The sequence below is a fragment of the Mus caroli genome, chromosome 19, assembly GCF_900094665.2.
Source record: "Mus caroli chromosome 19, CAROLI_EIJ_v1.1, whole genome shotgun sequence".
NCBI lineage: Eukaryota > Metazoa > Chordata > Mammalia > Rodentia > Muridae > Mus > Mus caroli.
This window is the reverse complement of record NC_034588.1, coordinates 33,618,287-33,639,164: the sequence shown is the minus strand read 5'-3', so window position 1 is coordinate 33,639,164 and position 20,878 is coordinate 33,618,287. Positions and strand designations below refer to the sequence as shown.

Sequence of the window (20,878 nt, the reverse complement as noted above, 5' to 3'; positions counted from 1 at the left end):
TCCTCGTGAGGACTCTGCTTGGAAGCTATAAGTACTCCTCGTGAGGACTCTGCTTGGAAGCTGTAAGTACTCCTCATGAGGACTCTGCTTGGAAGATAGCACCTGTCAGAAACAGAAATGAAATGCAAATTTGTCAGGTGAAAGAGAGAAGATGTTTCAGTTTTGGTCTGGACTTACTGTAGGATTTTAGTAGGACCAAGACTGAAAGTATGACCAAGAAAGAGTATATTAAGTAAAAGGATTGGACATGGGAACATGGGGCTGGAGGAATGACTCAGTGTTTGTCATGTAATCACGAGGACCTGATATCTGTTCACAGAAACCACATCAAAGGTCAGGTGTGCCTCTTATCCCAGCATGGAAAGGGGAAGACAAGAGGGTCCCTCGGGCTTGTTGGGCAGCCTGTGTAGTCCAACCATCAAGCTTCAGGCCAGGAAGAGGTCACCCAAAGTTGACCTGTGTCTTGCACAAATGTATACACATGTGCACACACACACACACACACACATATGAACACATAGCCACACAGGTGGGGAGAAGAGGAGGAGGAGAAACAGCTATGAGGAACTGTAAAAATTATTGATGCTAACAGTGAACCTGGGTTGTCTTCTAAACCGAGTAGGTGCCCATAGTCTTGAAGGGGAAATTGGTACAGAGAGAAAATGTATTGTCAGTGAAATCAAGAACTAATCTGAGGACATTAAAGTCAGAGGAGAAAAGAATTTAGTGTCAGAGCTTAGGCCTGAGGACATGACTGAGGGATGTGTCTGCTGAAAACACAGTTGGCCAATTGTTTGAGGGTGAAGGAAAAGCAACAAATATGTGGACAGATATCAGACATCATGTCTCGGGAAGAGGTGCCAACAATTACTAGCTATTTGACATTTAGCATTGAGTAATTTAAGCCCTGCATGCCAATGTACTCATCTGAGGTAGTGCCTCTCATTGGGTTTTTCAGATTAGATAAGACAGTACACACAAGCACTAGCACAAGTTTTAGGACCAGTAGGTGTTAAATAATATGCCCTCCATGAAAATGTAATACCTTTTATTATTAAATAAAATCACCCAACTGGTTTGGTCAGTTCCTCCTAAACTCCCAGCCTGGTCTCAGTTTTCCCTGGTCAGGTGCTTATTAGAACTGACAGTGACTTTAAGGGACAGGCTGGCAGGCTTCACAAGGCCCTCTTTATGATGAGAAGGTGTAGTTACATAAACAGCTTTAATGCTAACTCTCCACGTCATTGCCCCAGACTGCAGAAAGTGCTCCACCAGTCTCCATTTTGGGCACGCGTCTTCTCAGGCATCTTGCTTTCCTGTCACTCCCAGCCGCTCCCACCCCTGCTCACCCACAGGCAGCCTACAAGAAGCAGTTGTTGGTGTAGTAAGAAGCAGAAAATGGGCTGGAACTAGTGTGTATTTCAGCTCCGGGAAGTAAACGTAGTCTGACTCCAAGGGGCACGTTTAGGAATCCAGGAAGGTGAGCAAGTGCTTTTGCAGGGCCATCTCTACATTTGAGCAGGGGCTGTGCCCATGTGACATCTGCCTCAGAGTGTGCTTCTGATGTCTCTGTCACCTCTTGCTTACTGAAAATAGTCTCTCATCTCTCCGTGAACTTCAGTTTTTAAAAATATGTTTAAAACACTGATCCTTTGGATTGTTTGTTTGTTTGTTTGTTTTGGGTTTTTGTTGTTGTTGTTGTTTGGTTTTTCGAGACAGGGTTTCTCTGTGTAGTCCAGGCTGTCCTGGAACTCACTCTGTAGACCAGACTGGCTTCGAACTCAGAAATCCACCTGGCTCTGCCTCCCGAGTGCTGGGATTAAAGGCATGAGCCACCATGCCCGGCTTCTCCTTTGGATTTTTAATGCAGTTTCCTTTTTAAAGGACTTAATGTATTTTTTTTTCAATTTGTGTGTGTGTGTGTGTGTGTGTATGTCACATGTGTGCATATGGAGGTCACAGAAGACCTTGGAGCTGGAGATGCAGGTGTGATTGTGAGCCACCCTAGGTGCTTGAAACAGAACCCCAGTCCCTCTGGAAGAGCAGCAAGTGCTCTTAACCACTGAGCCATCTCTCCAATCCCTAATATACTGTTTGTAGGTGAGAGCTCTCTACTTGCCCCTATGACCTCACTGAATATTAATGGGTAGGTTCCTGTGCCTAGGGCACATAAGAGTTCAAGCCATTTTAGAGTTGAGGTTTTCTAGTCCAACAGGAAAATAAATGGGAGTGCTAGGTCTTCAGTGCTCTAGGCAGCAGGCAGGGGATCGCTGGCGTGACGCATACTTGCTCCTTTACCATGAGTCTGAACTCGGCCTGTTCCTGCCGTGGCCTGCTGTCTTTCCTGAACTTGGAATGACCTCGCTTCTTGGAAAAAAAAAAAAAAAAATAGGCCTCTCCAGCTAGATCTGGCTTCTGCTCTGTAAGTTCTCTGGATTGGACAAATCTGCTGCAGTATTTCTTACTAGTGTTCTGTAGGACATAACCATACCACCATATTATCCATGAAAGCAGTCATTGTTTACATCCTTATACACAGAAGATAGAAATCTTGGGTCTTTCAGGGCAGGGTCCTTCTTTGCTGCTATTCATCCTTGTAGAGCCAATGCCTACCATCATGCTTTGCACCTCCTAGATATTTTTGGTTCTCTTGAAATGAATCCAAAGACAAACCTCCTGAGGCAAACCAGGTAAGTCCTATGACCTGAAATTCAAGGTCAGAGAGAATGTTTGAAACAGACTGGCTTATGTCATTTAAAAAAAGGTCTGAACCCAGGCAGCTCAGGCTGGCGGTGCCCTTCAGACTCTAGGAAGGGTATTGGTGGTTAAGAGCTTGGATTTTGTGAGGTGAGAGAGAGTTCTCTGACTATCCAAGGTTTGGGCCTGTCTTTCTGAGGCTGCTCTGACTTGATCAGAAGTCTGTATGTTGGTTGGTTACCATTTTATAAATACAAACCAGGACACAGCCCCACACACTGGAATTTTTTTTCTCATTTGTGGCTATTACTTGAAACAAGTAAATCAATGACATTTTAAAGGCAAGTACAGGCCAGGGCACTTGGTCAGATGGCATGATTGCTTGGATTTAGAAAGTCTTTCTGGGCCTCCATGGCCCCCATGGCCAGCTAGTTGCTGAGTGTATCCACCAGCTCTTGTAGGCTGTCTGATACTCCCAGTGAAAGAACTGGAGTCTGAAGCAGCCCAAAGAAGCAGTCTAGGCTGAAAGTGAATGGTCCATGCTGTCTGCAGAGACTAAAGTCACAGAGAGTTGGCCTTGCTAAGGAGTCTGCTGCCCTGAGTTGGAGAAAGGGACCCAGAAGATGTCTTCAGACCTACTAATGGCAGGAAAGGGATGAGCTGTTGAATATCGTCATGACCTTTGTATGTGGCATCTGGCTAGAAAGCCACAAAAACAACTACATAAATGGGTAGAAGGATGTGCCTGTTGTGAGAGGTGGCACTGATGTCCTCATGGGAGAGGAAGCCTCAGCACAGCTGGAGTTCTGTTCTTCTTGGCAGGCATTCCATTAGAGAACAGCCGATCTAGCCTTTGTGCAGACTCAGTATATAGCCAAAGATAGCATCTAACTTCATATTTCTTAGAGACTTAACGAATTTATGTTATTTCCTGTGTCTTCCACTCACATACCATTTGAATCAGTTCTTTGAGAAAGAGATAAAATAGTTTTGCCTTACATCTCCTTGAAGGCATTGTCTGTGAACAAGCAATAACCAGTTCCTTGTAACTTGCACAGCAGTGGCCATAAAACAGCCTGTTCTGACTGCACAGAGGGAACACTAGGAAACCTGCTTGGGTTGTGTCTAGTGTGGCTCAACCTGAATTCCTAGGTGATAGAAGGCAAGAACTTGTCATCTGTTGTTGTTGCTGCCAGGAACCATCTAAAAGTCCTTCTCACATTAGAAAACATGTTAGAGGTACGTTCTTAGTGATATTGTAATTAGCTTTATCTTCTGTTTACACGAGACAGTGTTGATAATGGGCAGCAGCGAGAGCTCCAGATGTGGCTTAGGTTTTAATTCCAAATTCAGCCCCTAGCTTTGAATCTAAGAATCCCTGGGGACAGGATAATGACAACTGAGTTTCCCGCGTGGAGCCTGTGTGGGTGAGATGAGTCAGTGGGTTCCTAACACCCACGGCCTGGTAGTTGTGGTAGTAAGCTGGGTAATAAGTACTATCTGCATAGGGATAAAATACTTAAATTATAACATGAAAGATATTTAAGACCCCAGGAAGCTTTGTATTTGAAAACCAACCAAGAATATTTCAGAGGTAATTTTTAATATGTTCTCAGGCATTAAAAGAAAAAGTCCTGTTAATTAAATTTACCCTTCAGAAACCTAGCCAAATAAAATGGAATTGTGCCCTTATATCTTCTATTCCTGCCAATTCATGCTTATCTAAAACTCGCTCTGTGTTCCAACCCTGAACTTCTAACCTATTTGGTACCAGTGGGAAATGAGGAATTTCATTCAAACTATGCTGTCTATAACCTAGGGTCATGACAGTAGCAGTGACCACAAGTTCCTCCAGGGCTCACCTCTCATCCTTCAGACTGGCTCTGAGCTGAGGGCTTTCCATTGTCCACTATGTCTTAGAAACCCCCATACACCTCAGTTGTCATTTATGAAACTGGAGGTGTTTTATGAATTTGTATCTGTTACTGACTCAGAGTACAGGAAATAAAGAAGAGAGGTTTTGGCCAAAACTAAACAAAAAACCATTATATGTCTTTCAAACTAATAGAACCTGCCATCAAACTTGTGATTACCAGAACACTATTTATAGGTATAATTGGCTTTTATTAAGGGGTATATATTAAAACTAGCAAATAAACTTACATCTGTCAGTTCTTTCTTGGAAATGGGCTAATGATATTGAAAGCAGATATCCAGCCAGTTTAATGTTTGGTACTATTCAGCCTATCAAGTAATTTTAATTAAGGCTTACTTTGATATCTAGATCATTTCCATCGATTCACCAGATACTTTGTAAATGCAGAGAGAAAGGAGCACATATCATTCACATGAGTTACAATTTTATGAGGCCATAACAACAACTCAATGTTAATTTTACACACACCATGAATTGGAATTGGGGCTGGGAGGAGCCTCTGTGGTTAAGGGTACTTGCTGTTCCTCCAGAGGGGCCCAAGTTCAATTCCAGAATCCACATTAGGTGACTCAGCAGCCACCTGTAACTGTCACTTCAGGGAAGCCAGCACTGCTGCCCTCCTCAGGCACCCCACTCATGTGCACTGCTCAAATGCAGACACACATACACATATGTAATTTAAAGTCATGAAAAATGAATGAACATTTCTTTAAGTGCTTCTCAGCCACTCGAGATTTCTCTGTTGTGAATTCTCAGTTTAGTTCTATACCCCATTTTTTGATTGGGTTGTTTGGTTTCTTGGTGGTTAGCTTCTTGAGTTCTTTATATATTTTGGATATTAGCCCTCTATCAGATGTTGGGTTAGTAAAGATTTTTTTCTCCAATCTGTAGGTTGCCTATTTGTCCTATTGACTATGCCCTTGCCATATAGAAGCTTTTCAGTTTCATGAGGTCCCATTTATCAATTCTTGATCATGAACCATTGGAATTCTGTTTAGGAAATTTCCCCCTGAGTCACTGAATTCAAGGCTCTTTCCCACCTTCTCTTCTATTAGATTCAGTGTATCGGGTTTTATGTTGAGGTCCTTGATCCAGTTGGACTTGAGCTTTGTGCAAGGTGACAAATATGGATCTATTTTCATTTTCCTACATACAGACTACCAGTTACACCAGCACCAATTATTGAAGATGCTTTCTTTTTTCCATTGTATATTTTTTCTTTTTTCCATTGTATATTTTTGGCTCCTTTGTCAAATATCAAGTGACCCTAGCTGTGTGGTTTTATTTCTGGGTCTTCAGTTCTATTCCATTGATCAACCTGTCTGTCTCTGTACCAATACCATGCAGTTTTTATCACTATTGCTCTGTAGTATAGATTGAGGTCAGGGATGGTGATTCCCCCAGAAGTTCTTTTATTGGTTTTGTTTTGTTTTTGAGACAGGGTTTCTCTGTATAGCCCTGGCTATCCTGGAACTCACTTTGTAGACCAGGCTGGCCTCAAACTCAGAAATCCACCTGCTGCTGCCTCCCAAGTGCTTGGATTAAAGGCGTGCGCCACCACGCCCTGGTAGTTCTTTTATTGTTAAGAGTTGTTTTCACTATTCTGGGTTTTTTGTTTTTCCAGATGAATTTGAGAATTGCTCTTTCCATGACTTTGAAGAATTGTGTTGGAATTTTGATGGGGATTGCGTTAAATCTATAGATTGCTTTTGGTAGGATGGACATTTTTACTTTGTTAATTTTACCAATCCACAAGGAACAGTCAGGGCAGACCAGGACGGGGATAACGACTGGACTGTAACAAAAAGATTAAAGAATAATAAAAATAAAATAAAATAAATAATGTATAACAGAAAGTCAACACTTGTATGATAGTGTGATATTCCCATTTTTTGTACATATATTATCCAACAGGTTAATATTGCTGTAAGATAAAAGGACAAATGTATTCTTCATTTTACAGAAAAAAGGCCGATGAGATTCAAATGTTTTCTATTACAGTAAATGTTTTCATCACTTATGACCTTAAACCAGCCACTTAATCACTACATACAGTTCTCTGAATTGTGAAAAAGAATTAAAAATAGTACCTTCTTTGTAAGCCAGGAAGCCCGAATGAGCGCATAAGCACAAGGCCTTTGCATCAGTACTTGGTGTATCTAAATGCTCACTAACTGTTAGCCGCCATTATCACACAGCTAGTAAATGTAATGTTAGTAAAAGACTTACACCCAAATCCTGACTCCTAATCCATAATTATTTGTCATTCCAATGGCCAATAGACATGATGATCAGAAAGATAATTCTCCTTTAAAAAGAAAAAAGGAACTGAAAAAGAAGTGTTTGGATCTCCGAACACAATGCAATAAAAACCGTTTAAGATGAGAGAGGCACCAAGTCTCAGAATTGGATCACTCCACTGTGCTTATGCATCGGCTTCTCATCACGTGGTACCACAGACTATATAACTATCCCATGTCAGCTTAAAATTATGTTGCAAACAAGATGTCAAGGCCCATGCTAGTCAGGCCTACTCTCCTAAAGCTGAAACTGGAAGATGTCAAGTTTGAGGCTAGTCAGGGTTACACATCCAGTTCTAGGCCAGCCTGGTATAGCCAGACCCTGTCTCAACAAGGAATATCACACACACACACACACACACACACACGAAAAACAACCCCCCACCACTGGCTATGTCCATGGAAATCCTTCAGTTACTATTGATGTTTGCAGTCAAAGTGAAGATAGTAAATGGCTGTCGGTATTCCCTAGAGATGGAACATCTGTACCAAAGTCCTCTCCCATCCCACCCCAGGGCTCAGAGAACATCTCACTCCAGGCTGAAAGGATATAAAAGCCAGAGGATGGAGAAGAGGCCTATGACTGCTGTCTTTGGGATATGACATGGTCATTGCACTCATGAACTCACCACAGCTTTGGTTATCTGCATAGGATTAAGCCAGTCAAAATTCCAGCCCACCTTAGCTAACAGCTGAGGAGCTATTAGCCGTTGGTGGTTACTGGCCGTGGGGAATTACTTTTTCTTTCGGAGTTTGCCACTGGTAGTTTGCCGATGTTTCAGTGGATGGCCTCACACCTATACACATGTGGGCATGCCTAATTGGACTCCGTAGGTTGTTTTAAAAAGGGGGGGGGGAGAGAGAGAGGAGAAGGAGAAGAGAGAAGAAGGAGCAGGAGGAAAGAAGGAAGTGGGAAGAAGGAGGAGGAGAAAGAAGAAGAAAGAGGGAGAGAACGGCATAAGCTGGGTGGGGACTTGTTGGGAAGGGTCTGGGGCGCTGGAGGAGGAGAGGAGGTGGGTACAATTAAAGCATCGTATACAAGTATGGAGCTTACAAAGAAGGAATAATAATGAAATATATCTTTAAAAGCTTTAAGAGAAAAAACTGCATTTGTAGTTTGTAGCTTCCCTCAGGAGAATACTCCTTGGGGAAAGAGCACCAGTAATGTGCAAATACGCACCAGCTCGCTGGGCTGGTTAAACAGCAGCTTTGGGAAGTATAACTCACATAGTATACAGTTCATCAAGTTAATATGTGTTATTCAGTAGTTTTCCATATGCTCTCAGGCTTGTACAGCCATCAGTCACCAGGATCAATTCCACCACACCAACTCCTCTAGTTATAGGTAGCCATTAATCTGTGTTTTATTGTGATTTGCCTCTTCTGGACACGGTGTTTTCTGTCTGGCTCCTTTCACTTAGTACAGTATTTTAGTATTTTCCCTGCTGTGCACGAATCAAGATTGTTGCTTGCTGGATGGAAATGATGCTTATTTCCTGGATACTATTTGTAGCTTGCACCATTCAGAGTGTACCTTAATGATGAGACCTATTTTGTGGAAATTCCATAAAGGTATCTGAACTTGCTCTTGAGTAGTTCTGAAAATTAAACGAAGTGATGTTAGAGCACCCAGCTGTCATAGTAGCATGTTATTTAATTAAGCAAGATAATTGTCTGTACGCACCAAGTACAGTGCCTAGCACAGCAGGGTCTTAGGTCCCTTTGCCCCACTTGAACATCCAGGGATTAGTAAGAATTTACTAACAGTGATACAACAGGCTTCCTATTTTGTAGTCCAGACTAGTCTGTAACTCCTTATGTAGCTCAGGTTAGCACACATGCCTGCCTGTGTGCCTGCCTGCCTCAGCCTCCTGAGCACTGAGAGTACAGATAATATTCTCACTACAGCTTTTAGGGTGAAGTACTGATCTCTCCCACCCTTTTGTTTCTTTCTCCCCAAGGCTATGCTTTCCTGCTGTTCCAGGAGGAGAGCTCAGTGCAAGCTCTGATAGATGCCTGCCTAGAAGAGGATGGGAAACTGTACCTGTGTGTGTCCAGCCCAACCATCAAGGATAAACCGGTAAGTGATGTGTAGTCAGCTGCTGCTTTCCCAGAGTGTGTATGTAGCTTCTCCTGGTCATAGAAATGCAGTAATTAGGAGCCTAGTACCTGGGTTGACCTTGCTGTGTAGAGCTAAGATTGTTGCTGATGATGAGAAGTTAGGTAAAAAGTACTCAAATTCCATGTTTCTCTTTTGAGACCACGGGTAAATAAATGAGTCCTTGACATTCACTTAAAGCTTGGTAAGCTAACTGCTATTTAGACACCGAATTGAGGTGGACGATGCTCTTAGTGGTTCTGGCAGCTCTTTTCTGTCATTATTTCAAATCAAGGACAATTTATTTTTTAATGTTCTTGAATATATGCTTTATTCTGGGTTGTATCACAGCTACCTGATGGGTGGGCCAGCAGGTCGCACTCTAAATGGACAGTTTCTGCGGGGCAGGAGAAGGGCTGGGCAGAAAGCATGGCGCTGACACTGTAAACAAGTGTGTGCTCGTCCAGAGTTTGTGGCTAAGAGCCTGTGACTTCTGAGCTATTGTAGTGAGTAGAGAAGGGTCAAGACTGTGTTCAAAGCAGAAGAAAGGAATCTAGTTAACTGGCAATGGTAGGAATCCATGGGAAGTTGGCAGGGGCAGGGTGGGATGAGTTTGTATGTAAAGGCTCAGTCTTAGGGTGGGAAACAGTAAAAATATCAATGTGAAATGAGTGGGCAAGTGGCTAAAGCTCTATCTAGGACCTAGAGCATCCACTGCACGCTTTCATCAGAGATATTGGGGCTCACTTGTTTAGCTAAGTATATTCTCAGACGTGTGTCTGTGAAGACTTGGGTTAGATGTGTGAGCTTGAGTCTTGACTCCATTACCTAGTATTTAAATATATGCTTGGTTCTGAGTAGCCATCCTGTCATTTCCTAAACTAGAAAATAGGAAAAACAAGTCATTCTTGGCTGGGTTTTTTGAGAGAAAAATGAATGTGGAAGCACTCAGTAGAGAGCAGGTACTTGTACAGACATAACTCTCTGGTGCTGTCAGTCAGTCACAATGATGTGGTTCAGGACAGGTCAGTTAGAGCTCAACCCTGTGGCCATACCTTCTGGGAAGAACGGGCTTCCCACTGGGACTTGACCACCTATAAAGAGGAGAATTTGTATATAAGTAGAAGGGGGAATTACTACAGAATGGGACTATTGAGTCACGGCAGAAAAGTTAATAGAGAAAAAGAAATAAGGATTTGAGACATTATAAAAGTGTCATTGTAATTGTTGGTTCTGTGTCCATTGCCAAATTTTGATAACAGTAATGACATTGTTGAATGTTGTACAGGTGGGGAGACAATAGCGAGGGGGAAAGTGGGGAACCTGTGTTAACCTTGAGCTTTATTTAAAAGGTGCGTGCATGGTGTGGGAGATGTGAAGGCTTACTGAGAGAAGGATCTTGTAATTCATCATCTGAATAACAATTAAACCCAAAACTACTTAAGTCCCTTTAGAGTTGTGTGAGATTAGAAACTTTCTACCAAATATAGCAGTGAGCTGTCTTTAACCGTCAATCTGCAGAGATGCCCCTAGTATTCAGTGAGAAGGCAGCAAGAGTGAACTAGGAAGGCTATGGCAGAAGGGGCCACGCATTGCCAGAGAGGGCACAACCCATTTTATATGTAAAAAGGCAAATGGATAGAGGAGCATGGTGACATCACCATGCCCACACTAGAGAGCAAACTGTAGGACTGAGATGAGACGAAATGAGCTCAGCGCTCAGAACCTCCATGTCACTGGCTCCGTAGGCTAGAGGAGGAGATGTCCGGTAGGGCAGGCCCGCACCTGGACAAGATGTATCTTGAGAGCAGAGCAAATTAATCATTGCAAACATATGTGGTATGGAGATAATACCATTGTTTCTTAGTGTTTGCACTCTAAATACGTGCATTACTCCAGACGTTAGGACTTTGAAAATGGTTAGTATAATCTTCTCTCCTGGAAATGTTTATGAGACACTAGCTTTCAACTGTTACTTCACATTTCCACCTGATCACAGTGTGCCTTACCTGAGCTAGAGAAGGAGTTGTACTGCAGATAAATTCTGATGGTGACTATCCAAAAACATGTTTATTTGATCCAGCCATACTCAGAATTTCCAGCATTAATAGTTGGTATAAAACATAGAAAGAGAACCTCTCCCCATTGGTTTCTCTACTGTGAATGAAATACATTCCATGGTAGAGCACAGAGCTTTTGTCGCTAGTGTTGCAACTTCTTTCTGGGCGTTAGCTTTCCACCCAGTACTCCCAGCTTCAGTTAGACACACTTGGCTAGTGGCTCATATACACCCCAGCTCATGCGGATGGATGTCCCAAAGGCTGGAATTAGCCTTCCAGACTCAGTGGAGGACCTTGGAAATAGGCGCTCACGGCCCCTCATTGCTCCATGTCTTAGGCTGTCTAGCTTTCATGTTCTACTCTTCAGGATGCTAATGCCCTGACTGTGATATTTAAATCTTTCTGACTATCAGAATAAAAAGTGGGTGGAGATATATCAGATTCCAAAGTTACCTTGAAGATTTTCCTACCCTTTCTCCTTTTTCTCAAATCAAATCCCTCTTCCAGTTTAGGGAATTAAGTCATTTAGATTGTTTTCCCAGTACAGAGCCCGACAGTAAAGTCTGCTCTAAACTCTCTTGTCCAGGATGATGCTTGTTTTAAATCAATTGAATCCCAAACTGATGGGTTTTAGGGTATATGGGGTAGGTGGTTTTGTTCAGTGGTTTCCTTTCCTTAAGTGATTCTGTGTAGATTGTCTGTGTGTAGCTTTGGGTCTGAAAGGCGGCAGAAGGAACTGTGTTGGTTCCCTGGTTATTTTGACTCTTTATTCCCAAAGGAAAGGAGAGCTTGGCAAGGGCAGAGCTGCTGTGGGTTCAAGATCTGTAACTGCCTCCTTCCTACAGAAAGAGGAGCTCCAAGTTCCTCAGTCCCAGGCACCCCACGTGACAGTGATGTCTGTGCTTCCAGTGAGGCAAGGGATGCCATGAACAGCAGTCTCTCCCAAGAAGGTGACAAAATATGAATAGTCTGACCCTGAAGGTTCTAAACAACAAACTATAGAGCAGGTGTCCTGGATGAGTCCACAGAGAGAGATGAAGCACAGACAGAAGACAGGAGGGCAAGGAGATAATAAAGAGTCTCGCTGTTTTGTCTTGAGATTGGGCACTGGGTCTTACCATGGACTTCTGGCTGACTTGGAATTGATTTGTAGATCAGCCTGATACCAAAGATCTGCCTGCTTCTGCCTCCCAACTATTGGGACAAAAGACGTGAACAACCATGCCTGACAGTGATTCTTGCTTCTAAAATAGACTGACTTGAGTTATGCGACAGGAAACACCTTGAAAAGAATTTAAACTGCATTACCAAGCTGACATGTGCTTATGTAGGTTAGGTTTTTGGACTATTTCTCAGGTAGCATGGCCATTCACTTACACATTGAAAAACAAAATTCAACGGAAAGAATGATAGCGGCAGAGAAGCTGGAGTTAGATGCTAATTACTGTTTCAGTTCTTTTTCAAATATATTTTAATTGATTTATTTTGTGTGCTTGTGTGCACGGGGTGGGGGGCACATGTGGGTCAGAGGATAACTCTGTAGCTTTAGCTCTCTCCTTCCACCATGTCAGTCCTTGGAGTGGAGCTCTGATCATCAAGAGGTGGTGGTGAAGTGTCTACCTGATGAGCCATCTGACTGGCCCCTTGTTTCAGCTCTTAATTCTGTCTAGTCTGTCATTCTGGTCTCTCTTGACCTACTTATGTGCCTGTCAGTGGAATTTCTATCACTGTTAGTTGTTCTTCCTTAGTTATAGAAACAGTCCAGATTTTTTTGCCCTAGGCATTGAGAGCTTTCCAGTCTAGCTTCAGTTTCCCTCCCAACCGTTTTTTGCTTTTTTTCTGACCTTCATATTTATTTACCTTCCCTTTTCTTTCATGTGTATGTGTGGAGTGCATGCATTTATGTAGAATGTTTTGATATGTGTGTGTTTGCAAATGTGTACATAAGGAGGCGTAAGATAAATAGTGAAAATCTTTCTTCATCACTTTCCAACTGAATCTTTGAAGCAGTGTCTCAGTCAGACCCGGTGCTCAACAACAAGGCTGATCTTGCTAGCCAGCTTACTCAGGGCTCCTTTGTTCCACTTCCTGAGGCTGGCATTATAGGCAAACTGGCATGCCCACCTGGATTCTAGCGACCTGAACGCCACTCCTCTTGTCTGTACAGCAAGTCCTTTAATGACTGAGCCATCTCCCTCTCCTGTGCCCTCATATGTTAATCAAACTGAATATTTTTGTTTCTGTCTCAAGGTCAATTTCCTACCCTTACTTCAAAACCTTTCTCAAATGCTGTGAACTTTCCACTGATTATGTTACTGTCTATAACAAATTATACCTACTATAGCAGCTATCAAAACGAACATACAAACAAGCAAAATCTTTCCAGAAAATGAAACTGGGAAAAATAAGTAAAAGCTCTGCTCACTGCTTATCTCCTAAGACCACGTCACCCCTCATGACTGCCTCTGAGTCGGAGCTTTAGTTTTGGTTTGGCTCAGTTAAATCTGGGTTTGTAAATCCATCTTAGAACCCTCCGCTAAGTCATATTGTCATGTGCCACCTAGGAAGTCATTAACAATTTTTACCTTAATTTCCTTATTTGTTCTTTGAATTCTTAATCTTGATCATGATTTGGGCACCTTCTTCCAAGAATTTCTCCAAAGAAGGAAATCCTTGTCTGAAATAAGAGTATGGAATCTCCTATTTTGCTCTTAGTCTATGAACTTGCAAGTGGGTCCAGAGCTTCTCAGAGATGCTCTATGCCTGTTCCACAAAGGTAAAGTGGCAGCTCTATGTAGCCAGGGGGCCACACAGAGACCAGTGAACAAGACAGCCAGTGCTTTCCTTCGGGGACTGCATTCAGTGTTCACCTACATGTAAGCTAAAGAACACATGTCCAGTCGACGACCATCTTGAAAGTCTCACCATTGATTGCACTTACCTTGTGCACTTTATGTTAAGTTTCTCCTTTAATTAAAAGTTCTATATCCATAAAATATTTGAGAAACATTGATTTTATTCAGGCTGTAAAAGTATCTTACAATATACAAAAATGTATATAATATTGTATACTATTCTCTAACCCTCATTGTATAGCCCTGCTTTGGACATGGCACTTATATAGATCCCTGTGAAATTAGTTATCCGAAACCCTAACAAGCAATAGGCTGCCTCCCAGGAAAAACTCCGTAACCTGATTGGGTTTTATTTTTATTTCTATTTCTTTTTTTTTTAAACTATGTGTATGTATGCTATCAGTGAGTAGGTTTATACACATAACTGTAGTGCTATGCTAAGGTCAAAAGAGGGCATCATATTCCCTGGTGCTGTAGACACTTCTGGCTGTCTGCTGTGGGTTCTGGGAATCAAACTCAGCCAAACATTGCCAGTGCAGCAAATGCTCTTAACCACTGAGCCATTGCTCCTCCAGACCCTCAACCCAAATGTTTATAAGTGAATTCCTCTAAACTGTTAACAACATCCCTTCTTAGTACCATGGAGCTGTAAATACACGTGTATAGAAACATTGGACCAAATGTTTTGCTTGGGTACAACATTGTTTGAGGCATGAGTCTGGAATTTAGCCAAATAACAGAGCTAGTTCCATTGCTAAGTTAGGGGGGCAGAAAGAGAGAGAGAGAGAGAGACTGAGACTCTGAGACTGTTTTGTGCTAGCAAGGAATATTCTGCTAGCCATTTCCTTTTTTCTTTCTGGTGGTGCCGGCACATGCATGGGGCACCACGGTCATTCTAAGCAAGTCCTCTGCTACTGGGCCTTCAGCCACTGCTGGTCATTTCTAATGCACAGAGGATAGGCAGAATCGAGTTTGGAGGGAAGAAACTGGCTGCTTACTAGTAGAAATACACTTTCAGCCCACCAGGAAGTTGTGGCTCCAGCCAGTGACCTATAGGACAGGAAACCTCACAGGTTTGCAGGATAGTTAATGTGAAGTCAGAAAAGCCTGGATTTCAGTCTTGAAATGACTTAATTTTCATGGTTGTTAAGTCATTTTTATTGCATATAATTCTAGTAAGGCTAAGTGTGACGCTAGAAAACACATAGGATGTATTTTCTCTTACTTTGTGTTTGTGAGTATTAGTTTACAAGGAATTCACATGCTTTTAAAAAGTCACCCAGGGGCTGGAGAGACGGCTCAGTAGTTAAGAGGACTGGCTGTTCTTGCAGAGGACTAGGGTTCAATTCCTAGCACCAACATGGTAACTCACAACCCTCTGTAACTTCAGTTCTAGGACATCTAAAGCCTTCTTCTGCCCTCTGCACCACCCACGTGCACAAAGGGCACATACGTGTAAGAAAGCACTCATACATATTAAACAGGTGAATATCTTTTAAAAGGGTTTCATCATCTTAACCACCCTCCCAAAATGAAATCATAATAAAGTTTGTGCCGTCTTGGGGACCAAAAAGAGAAAGAAATGTATAGCTCAGACATGCACTTGGGTGTGACAAGTGCTGGTGGCTTCAAACCACATCAGCTGTCATGTTTTCTAAGTGACGTTTGGTGATGGTGAGCCCAAAGTCATTCTGATGACCTGATTAGCCTGTGACTTAGCGACATCAGAAGCAGGCACAGAGAGTGAGCCCAGGCCCTACAGTATCCACTGGTAACCGACATAGTGTATGCCCGTGCCCTTAGAAGTTGAATGAGTAGCATGTTTTAGGAGCTGTGGAAGAGCAGTAGCCAAGCTGGTGTGGTGGGCCTACCTGTAATCCCAGTACTTGGGAGGCCAGACCAAGAAGGTCTCAAGGTTGAGAACAGAGTGGGCTGTACAGTGAGACACTCTCAAAAAGGGGGTGCAGAAGAAAGAGTACCCATTATTCCTCAAATCTGCACATAGAGTTCATTAAGGCTGGGCACTTTACTGGGCAGTTGGGCCACACACAGATGTATGAGCTCAGCCTCAAAGGACCCTGGCTGTAACAGTGGGAAATAGGTGTGTGACAGGAAAGGGAACTAAGGAGCCGCAGGCACTCTGAGAGATGCCATAGGGAGGAGTCATGGATGGAGAAGAATGTGCCGAGGTTATGACTTGGTCAGGAAAGTGTTCGCTTGCGTCTTTTGACTGTAGTATTTCATTAATAATGACTTTACTAACTCAAGAGTAACTCATGGGTGTGCATTACATAACCTCTTTTGTAGTATCATTTGTTCATTCTCTCTCTCTCCTTTTTTTTGCTAAGCATCCCTATGAAAGAGTACACAAAATGCCATGCTTCATTAGTAGTTGACGGCCCCTGATGGGCTATGAAGCCTTGCATGGAGTGAGCACTACAGCTTGGTGCACGTTGCAGGGCTTAACTTACTGTACCTGGTGGGACACCTGGAGCATTCTGGAAGCACAAGACAGAATTTCCCAGTATTATTTATTGCTCCCTGTCTAGAAAGAATTTTGGCTCTTTTGATGAAGTTCCCTGGAGCGTTTTTGTTTTGTTTTGTTTCTTGTCTGAGGATCAGTTAGACCAGTGGTTCTCAGCCTTCCTAATGCTGCGCCCCTTTAATACAGTTCCTCATGTTTGCTACTTCACAACTGTGATCTTGCTAATGTTATGAATCGTAATGTAAATATCTGTGTTTTCCGAAGGTCTTAGGAGACCTCTGTGAAAGGGTCATTCCACTCCCAAAGGAGTTGTGACCCACAAGTTGAGAACAGCTGGGTTAGAGGGTTAGAGTCACAGCTTTTGGCCTGCAGCCCCAGAGCCATGTAGAATACAGAACTCTTACCAAAGCCAAGGACTGATCAGTTATCAGGCTCTGTTCTTTCTCCTTCTCCTGAGAGTTACCCGGGTTGTCGCCTGGTAGAGAAGAACACTTGAGACTAAGAGATGGCATCTACTCCTGGAAATTAGCTGATTTGTTTATTACTATCTAAGAAATGAAAATTAGCTCAAAATGAAATACCAAATATATATGTGCTTTGAAAAGTTTAGTTCCCCAAATACTGCTGCTATGGCTGTTAGTTTCTGTGTTTAATAATAAAAAGAACCCTTATACCATGAAAGAGGCAAAGACACTTTACAAACTATAAACTCTTTCTGCTTCTGCTGACTCTTTCTGCTTCTGCTGTCGCACTTTAGTGATTTGGTGACGGCTGTGGTACTTAAAATAGAATTGCTGACAGCTGACATGGGTCGGAGTCCATCCCTTCAACTGACCCGTTACAGCTATATGTCAGGGGACTTGGTTTAGCTGACTCATCCTGGCTGGATGAGTTTGGGATGCTGCCACTTGCTGTGGAGAGCATTCCTGATGGTTCTGCACTATTGTTGTTCTGTTTCACGTAAAATGAAAGGATTGTAGGATGGGGGTGGGGTGGGGGGTAGCCTTTTCTTGAAGAGTAGGGACTTTGAAGGGTATGGTGGGGAAAGCCCAGGAAATACAAAAGGGGGTTAGAGTTGACAGTGTCTCAACTCTGAGCTTTGTAGGAGAGAGCTAATAGCCAGATGACTGGGGAGGAAGTATCAGCTCTGGTACTTGAGCTGACCGTGGAACTGCAGTGCTGACTTTTGAGTTCCTTTGGGAAAAACAGATGGAACAAGACACCTTGCAGTAGAATATTTGTGTGGTGGGCATTTATAACGTACAGTGGTAACCAGGAGGATGAAGTATAAAGCAAGGTGTTCCAAATGAGTGCCCAGAATTAGTGATCTACACTAATTTGAATCTAAATAGAGAATTCTACAATTGTAGGAAGGCTAAATGATGTTTTAAAACACACTTGAGTGCATGCACACACACTCGAACACATACACACACAAAACAAAAAACTTGAAGCCCTTTTCTGTTTGTTCTCCCTCCCTCCCTCCTTCCCTCCCTCCCTCCCTCCCTTCCTTCCTTCCTTCCTTCCTTCCTTCCTTCCTTCCTTCCTTCCTTCCTTCCTTTTTTCAAGACAGGATCTCGCCATGCAGCCCTGGCTGGCCTAGAACTCTATGTAGACCACGAGGCTCAAACTTGGAGTTTTGCCTGCCTCTTCTTCCCAAATGCTGGGATTAAAGGCCTGTGCCAGTGTGCAAGACCATTGTGTTTTCTTTTATTCTGTGATTAAAGATAGAACAAAAATGTACATTTACATTTTAATTTGAAAGTTTTTGTTAATTTTCATTGAACTCTTTAGCTAGTGATTTTTATATGCCTTAAGTCTAAACAAGTGATCCATGTTGCACATTTAATGTTTTTTCTTAGTAGTTGGCTTGCACTTAATTCTATTAATCACCTTTCGTTTTCAGTAAATAAAATTTTAGTTTTTAATTTAGATCCAGTATTTTGCTCTTTATTAATAGTAAATATAACTGAACTGATTTGGTGACATATATTTAAGGTTAGTTTGATAACTTTTAATTCTTTGGACAGCTGTTTAATATTTAAATATATTAACTATTTGCTACTATTAAACTTACTCTTAACTACTTAAAGTTAATCTCTGTAGAGTAACCTTTTCAAGACAATAACAGTTCATCACTCAGTAGAGTACTTCGGTGTAGGACAGTGGTGCCCAAATTTGAACATTATGTTTATGTTATATTTAAAAGTTGCATAGAAATAACTTGGGATATGCTATGTTTAGCAGATTTCTTGCCTGTAGACTTCCTTAGAGTTTTCAATTAAGTCCATCAATGAATGTCCTGAAACTCCAAGAAGATAATCTACAGCTTTCCCCAAATAGCAGTCGTCTGACACAGCAACCCCAAGGACATGCACTCTGTAGAAGACACGTTGGGGACCTCAGAAGGGGGATTCACACGTTTACCAATAACTGTGGGTTTTATTAGTGTCGCATTCCTTCGAGGTTACTCTGTGGCATAAAATAAATGTTTATAACAGCAAGCTTTGTGTAAGGCAGATTACTGATTCAAACGTTAAGAATTTAGAAGACACATAGTTCAGCCAAACATCAATTTCATGGTCCTCAGGAAAGCCTTCATAGGAATGCATAATTCAAAAAAGAAACTGAAAGAAAATAAGTTTTGTATTTTTCTTTTGTAAGTGCTTCTTGAGCACTGCTACCATCAGGGAGGCACGAGTTGTGTAGAAGTAGCTTGTATCTCAGAGAGAGCAGCCATTGTGAGAGGGAAAGCCTCAACTCACAGTGCACTGATGCTGGCCTGTCAACTTTTCTTTAGTTCTGTAGGGTGCCAGCTTTGAGCAGCTGTTTCCTGGCAGCAGCTGGGAAGTGCGGGTTTGGTGAATAGGGTTGATCAGTGCTGTGTTGTAAGCCTTCTTCCTGTGTTTTTACCTAAGCTGTAAAGCCAAGAATAGAGCAAAGGCATGGAGCTGTGTGTGAGGTGATGAGGTAGCGGGCAGAGCAAGTGGAGGTGGAAGGAAGACCATTGTTGACAATAGCTGTCATCGAGATGGTTCTGAGGCTTCTGCAGTATTCTTTGACCAGCTGAACCTTACAGCTATTACAGAAGGTGCAATGTGTTTCCTGTAATGTTTATGAGACGAAACCAGCTAGATCTCTATGGAAACGTCATGGGACTTATTTTCATTTTGATGGATCCATGATTTAAATTTGTGGTATATAGTTATATAACTCCCCCTTTTTATTTTATGAAGATATTGTTTTAAAGTTCCATACTACCGGTTTCTCAATACCTTGTCCTTGAGGATTATAAGGAATCCCAGTAATATGGGTAATATTAAATAGTTGACAAAACCAGCTGGATTCAGAAGTGCACAATGATAGTCTTAGCTAGATGGGAAGTTGAGGCTGGGGGATGTTTGAGCCCAGGAGTTTTTGAGACCACCCTGAGCAATACGTTGAGGCTGCAACTGAAGCACCAAGAGGGTTGGGGGATAGTGACCATGACCAAAGTCAGCCAACAGTGTGCGAGTCCAGAGCTGCCATAACAGCTTTGTTAGAAGTCAGGCTGGCAGAGGGGTTCCATGCCAGAGGCACATCCCTCTTCTTAAACCTTCATCCCTCCAATATCAGGAAATTATTGTGTTTATAATTAAAAATTAGTGATGCTCCCTCATGAAAGCAGGAAACCACCTTTGTGGGAATGACAGGGCAGCAGTCATGTAGCCCAGCTAAGCACATCTTATAGAAATAACTGCGTTTTCTCGTACAGCAAGGAGGACCACATCCTGTAGCACTAACAGAATGGCTAACAGGCTTACATCATCAGGGTCTAAAGAAGAATTGAAAGTTTGGTGGTTTTTTGCTTTCTAGTAAGAGAAACAGTAAAATAATAAAAAAAAAAAACTTAAAAAGCCTAGGCTGGGGTAAAGTAACTTAGCCATTTGAAGGACTGTGGGTTGTTTCTAAGGAGCAGTACCAGTTTTAGAAAAGCTGCGGGCAGGCAGACAGAATCTGAGTCTGGCAAGGCAGGAGCACCAGGCATGCTGAGCTAAGCCACTGAGACCAGAAATGGATTCTGTGGGTGTTAAAATATGAAAAAATACCTGTTTTGTATCCTGTCTTAACCTGAGAGGGACAGGGAAAGGCATTAATTCCTTAAGGGCAAACACCACCAGGTGGCTTCTCCCAGTTGGTCCCCAGTGGCCACCCACTTGCCAACTCCCCCTCTGGGGACAGTGTCACCCTTAACCTTTTAGCATAGAAAGAGTAGCATTGATTTTGCTTTGTTTGTTTTAAACTGTTCTTTGTAATCCTGTCATGATTAGAAGGAATTTGTTTTAAGGGTAAGCTGCTAATATACTTCATTTCTTAGTGAATGATAAAATAATACAAACTATGGGCAGAAAATTAAAAACCCAAATAAAAAGAAATACTTTGGGCAAGCAGTGAAGTGGTTAGTAGG

At 42.4% G+C, this 20,878-nt stretch overlaps 1 protein-coding gene across 13 annotated transcripts in view; it reads left to right on the top strand.

Annotated features, from left to right (window-relative positions):
- Window positions 1-20,878, top strand: part of Cpeb3 (cytoplasmic polyadenylation element binding protein 3) — a 187,271-nt gene that overhangs the window by 130,506 nt on the left and 35,887 nt on the right. For all 13 annotated transcript variants that reach the window (XM_029472536.1, XM_029472535.1, XM_021152378.2 and 10 more), the window contains one exon: window positions 8,895-9,013. In XM_029472536.1, the coding sequence (XP_029328396.1) occupies window positions 8,895-9,013 (119 nt within the window). The remainder of the gene's footprint in view (window positions 1-8,894; window positions 9,014-20,878) is intronic.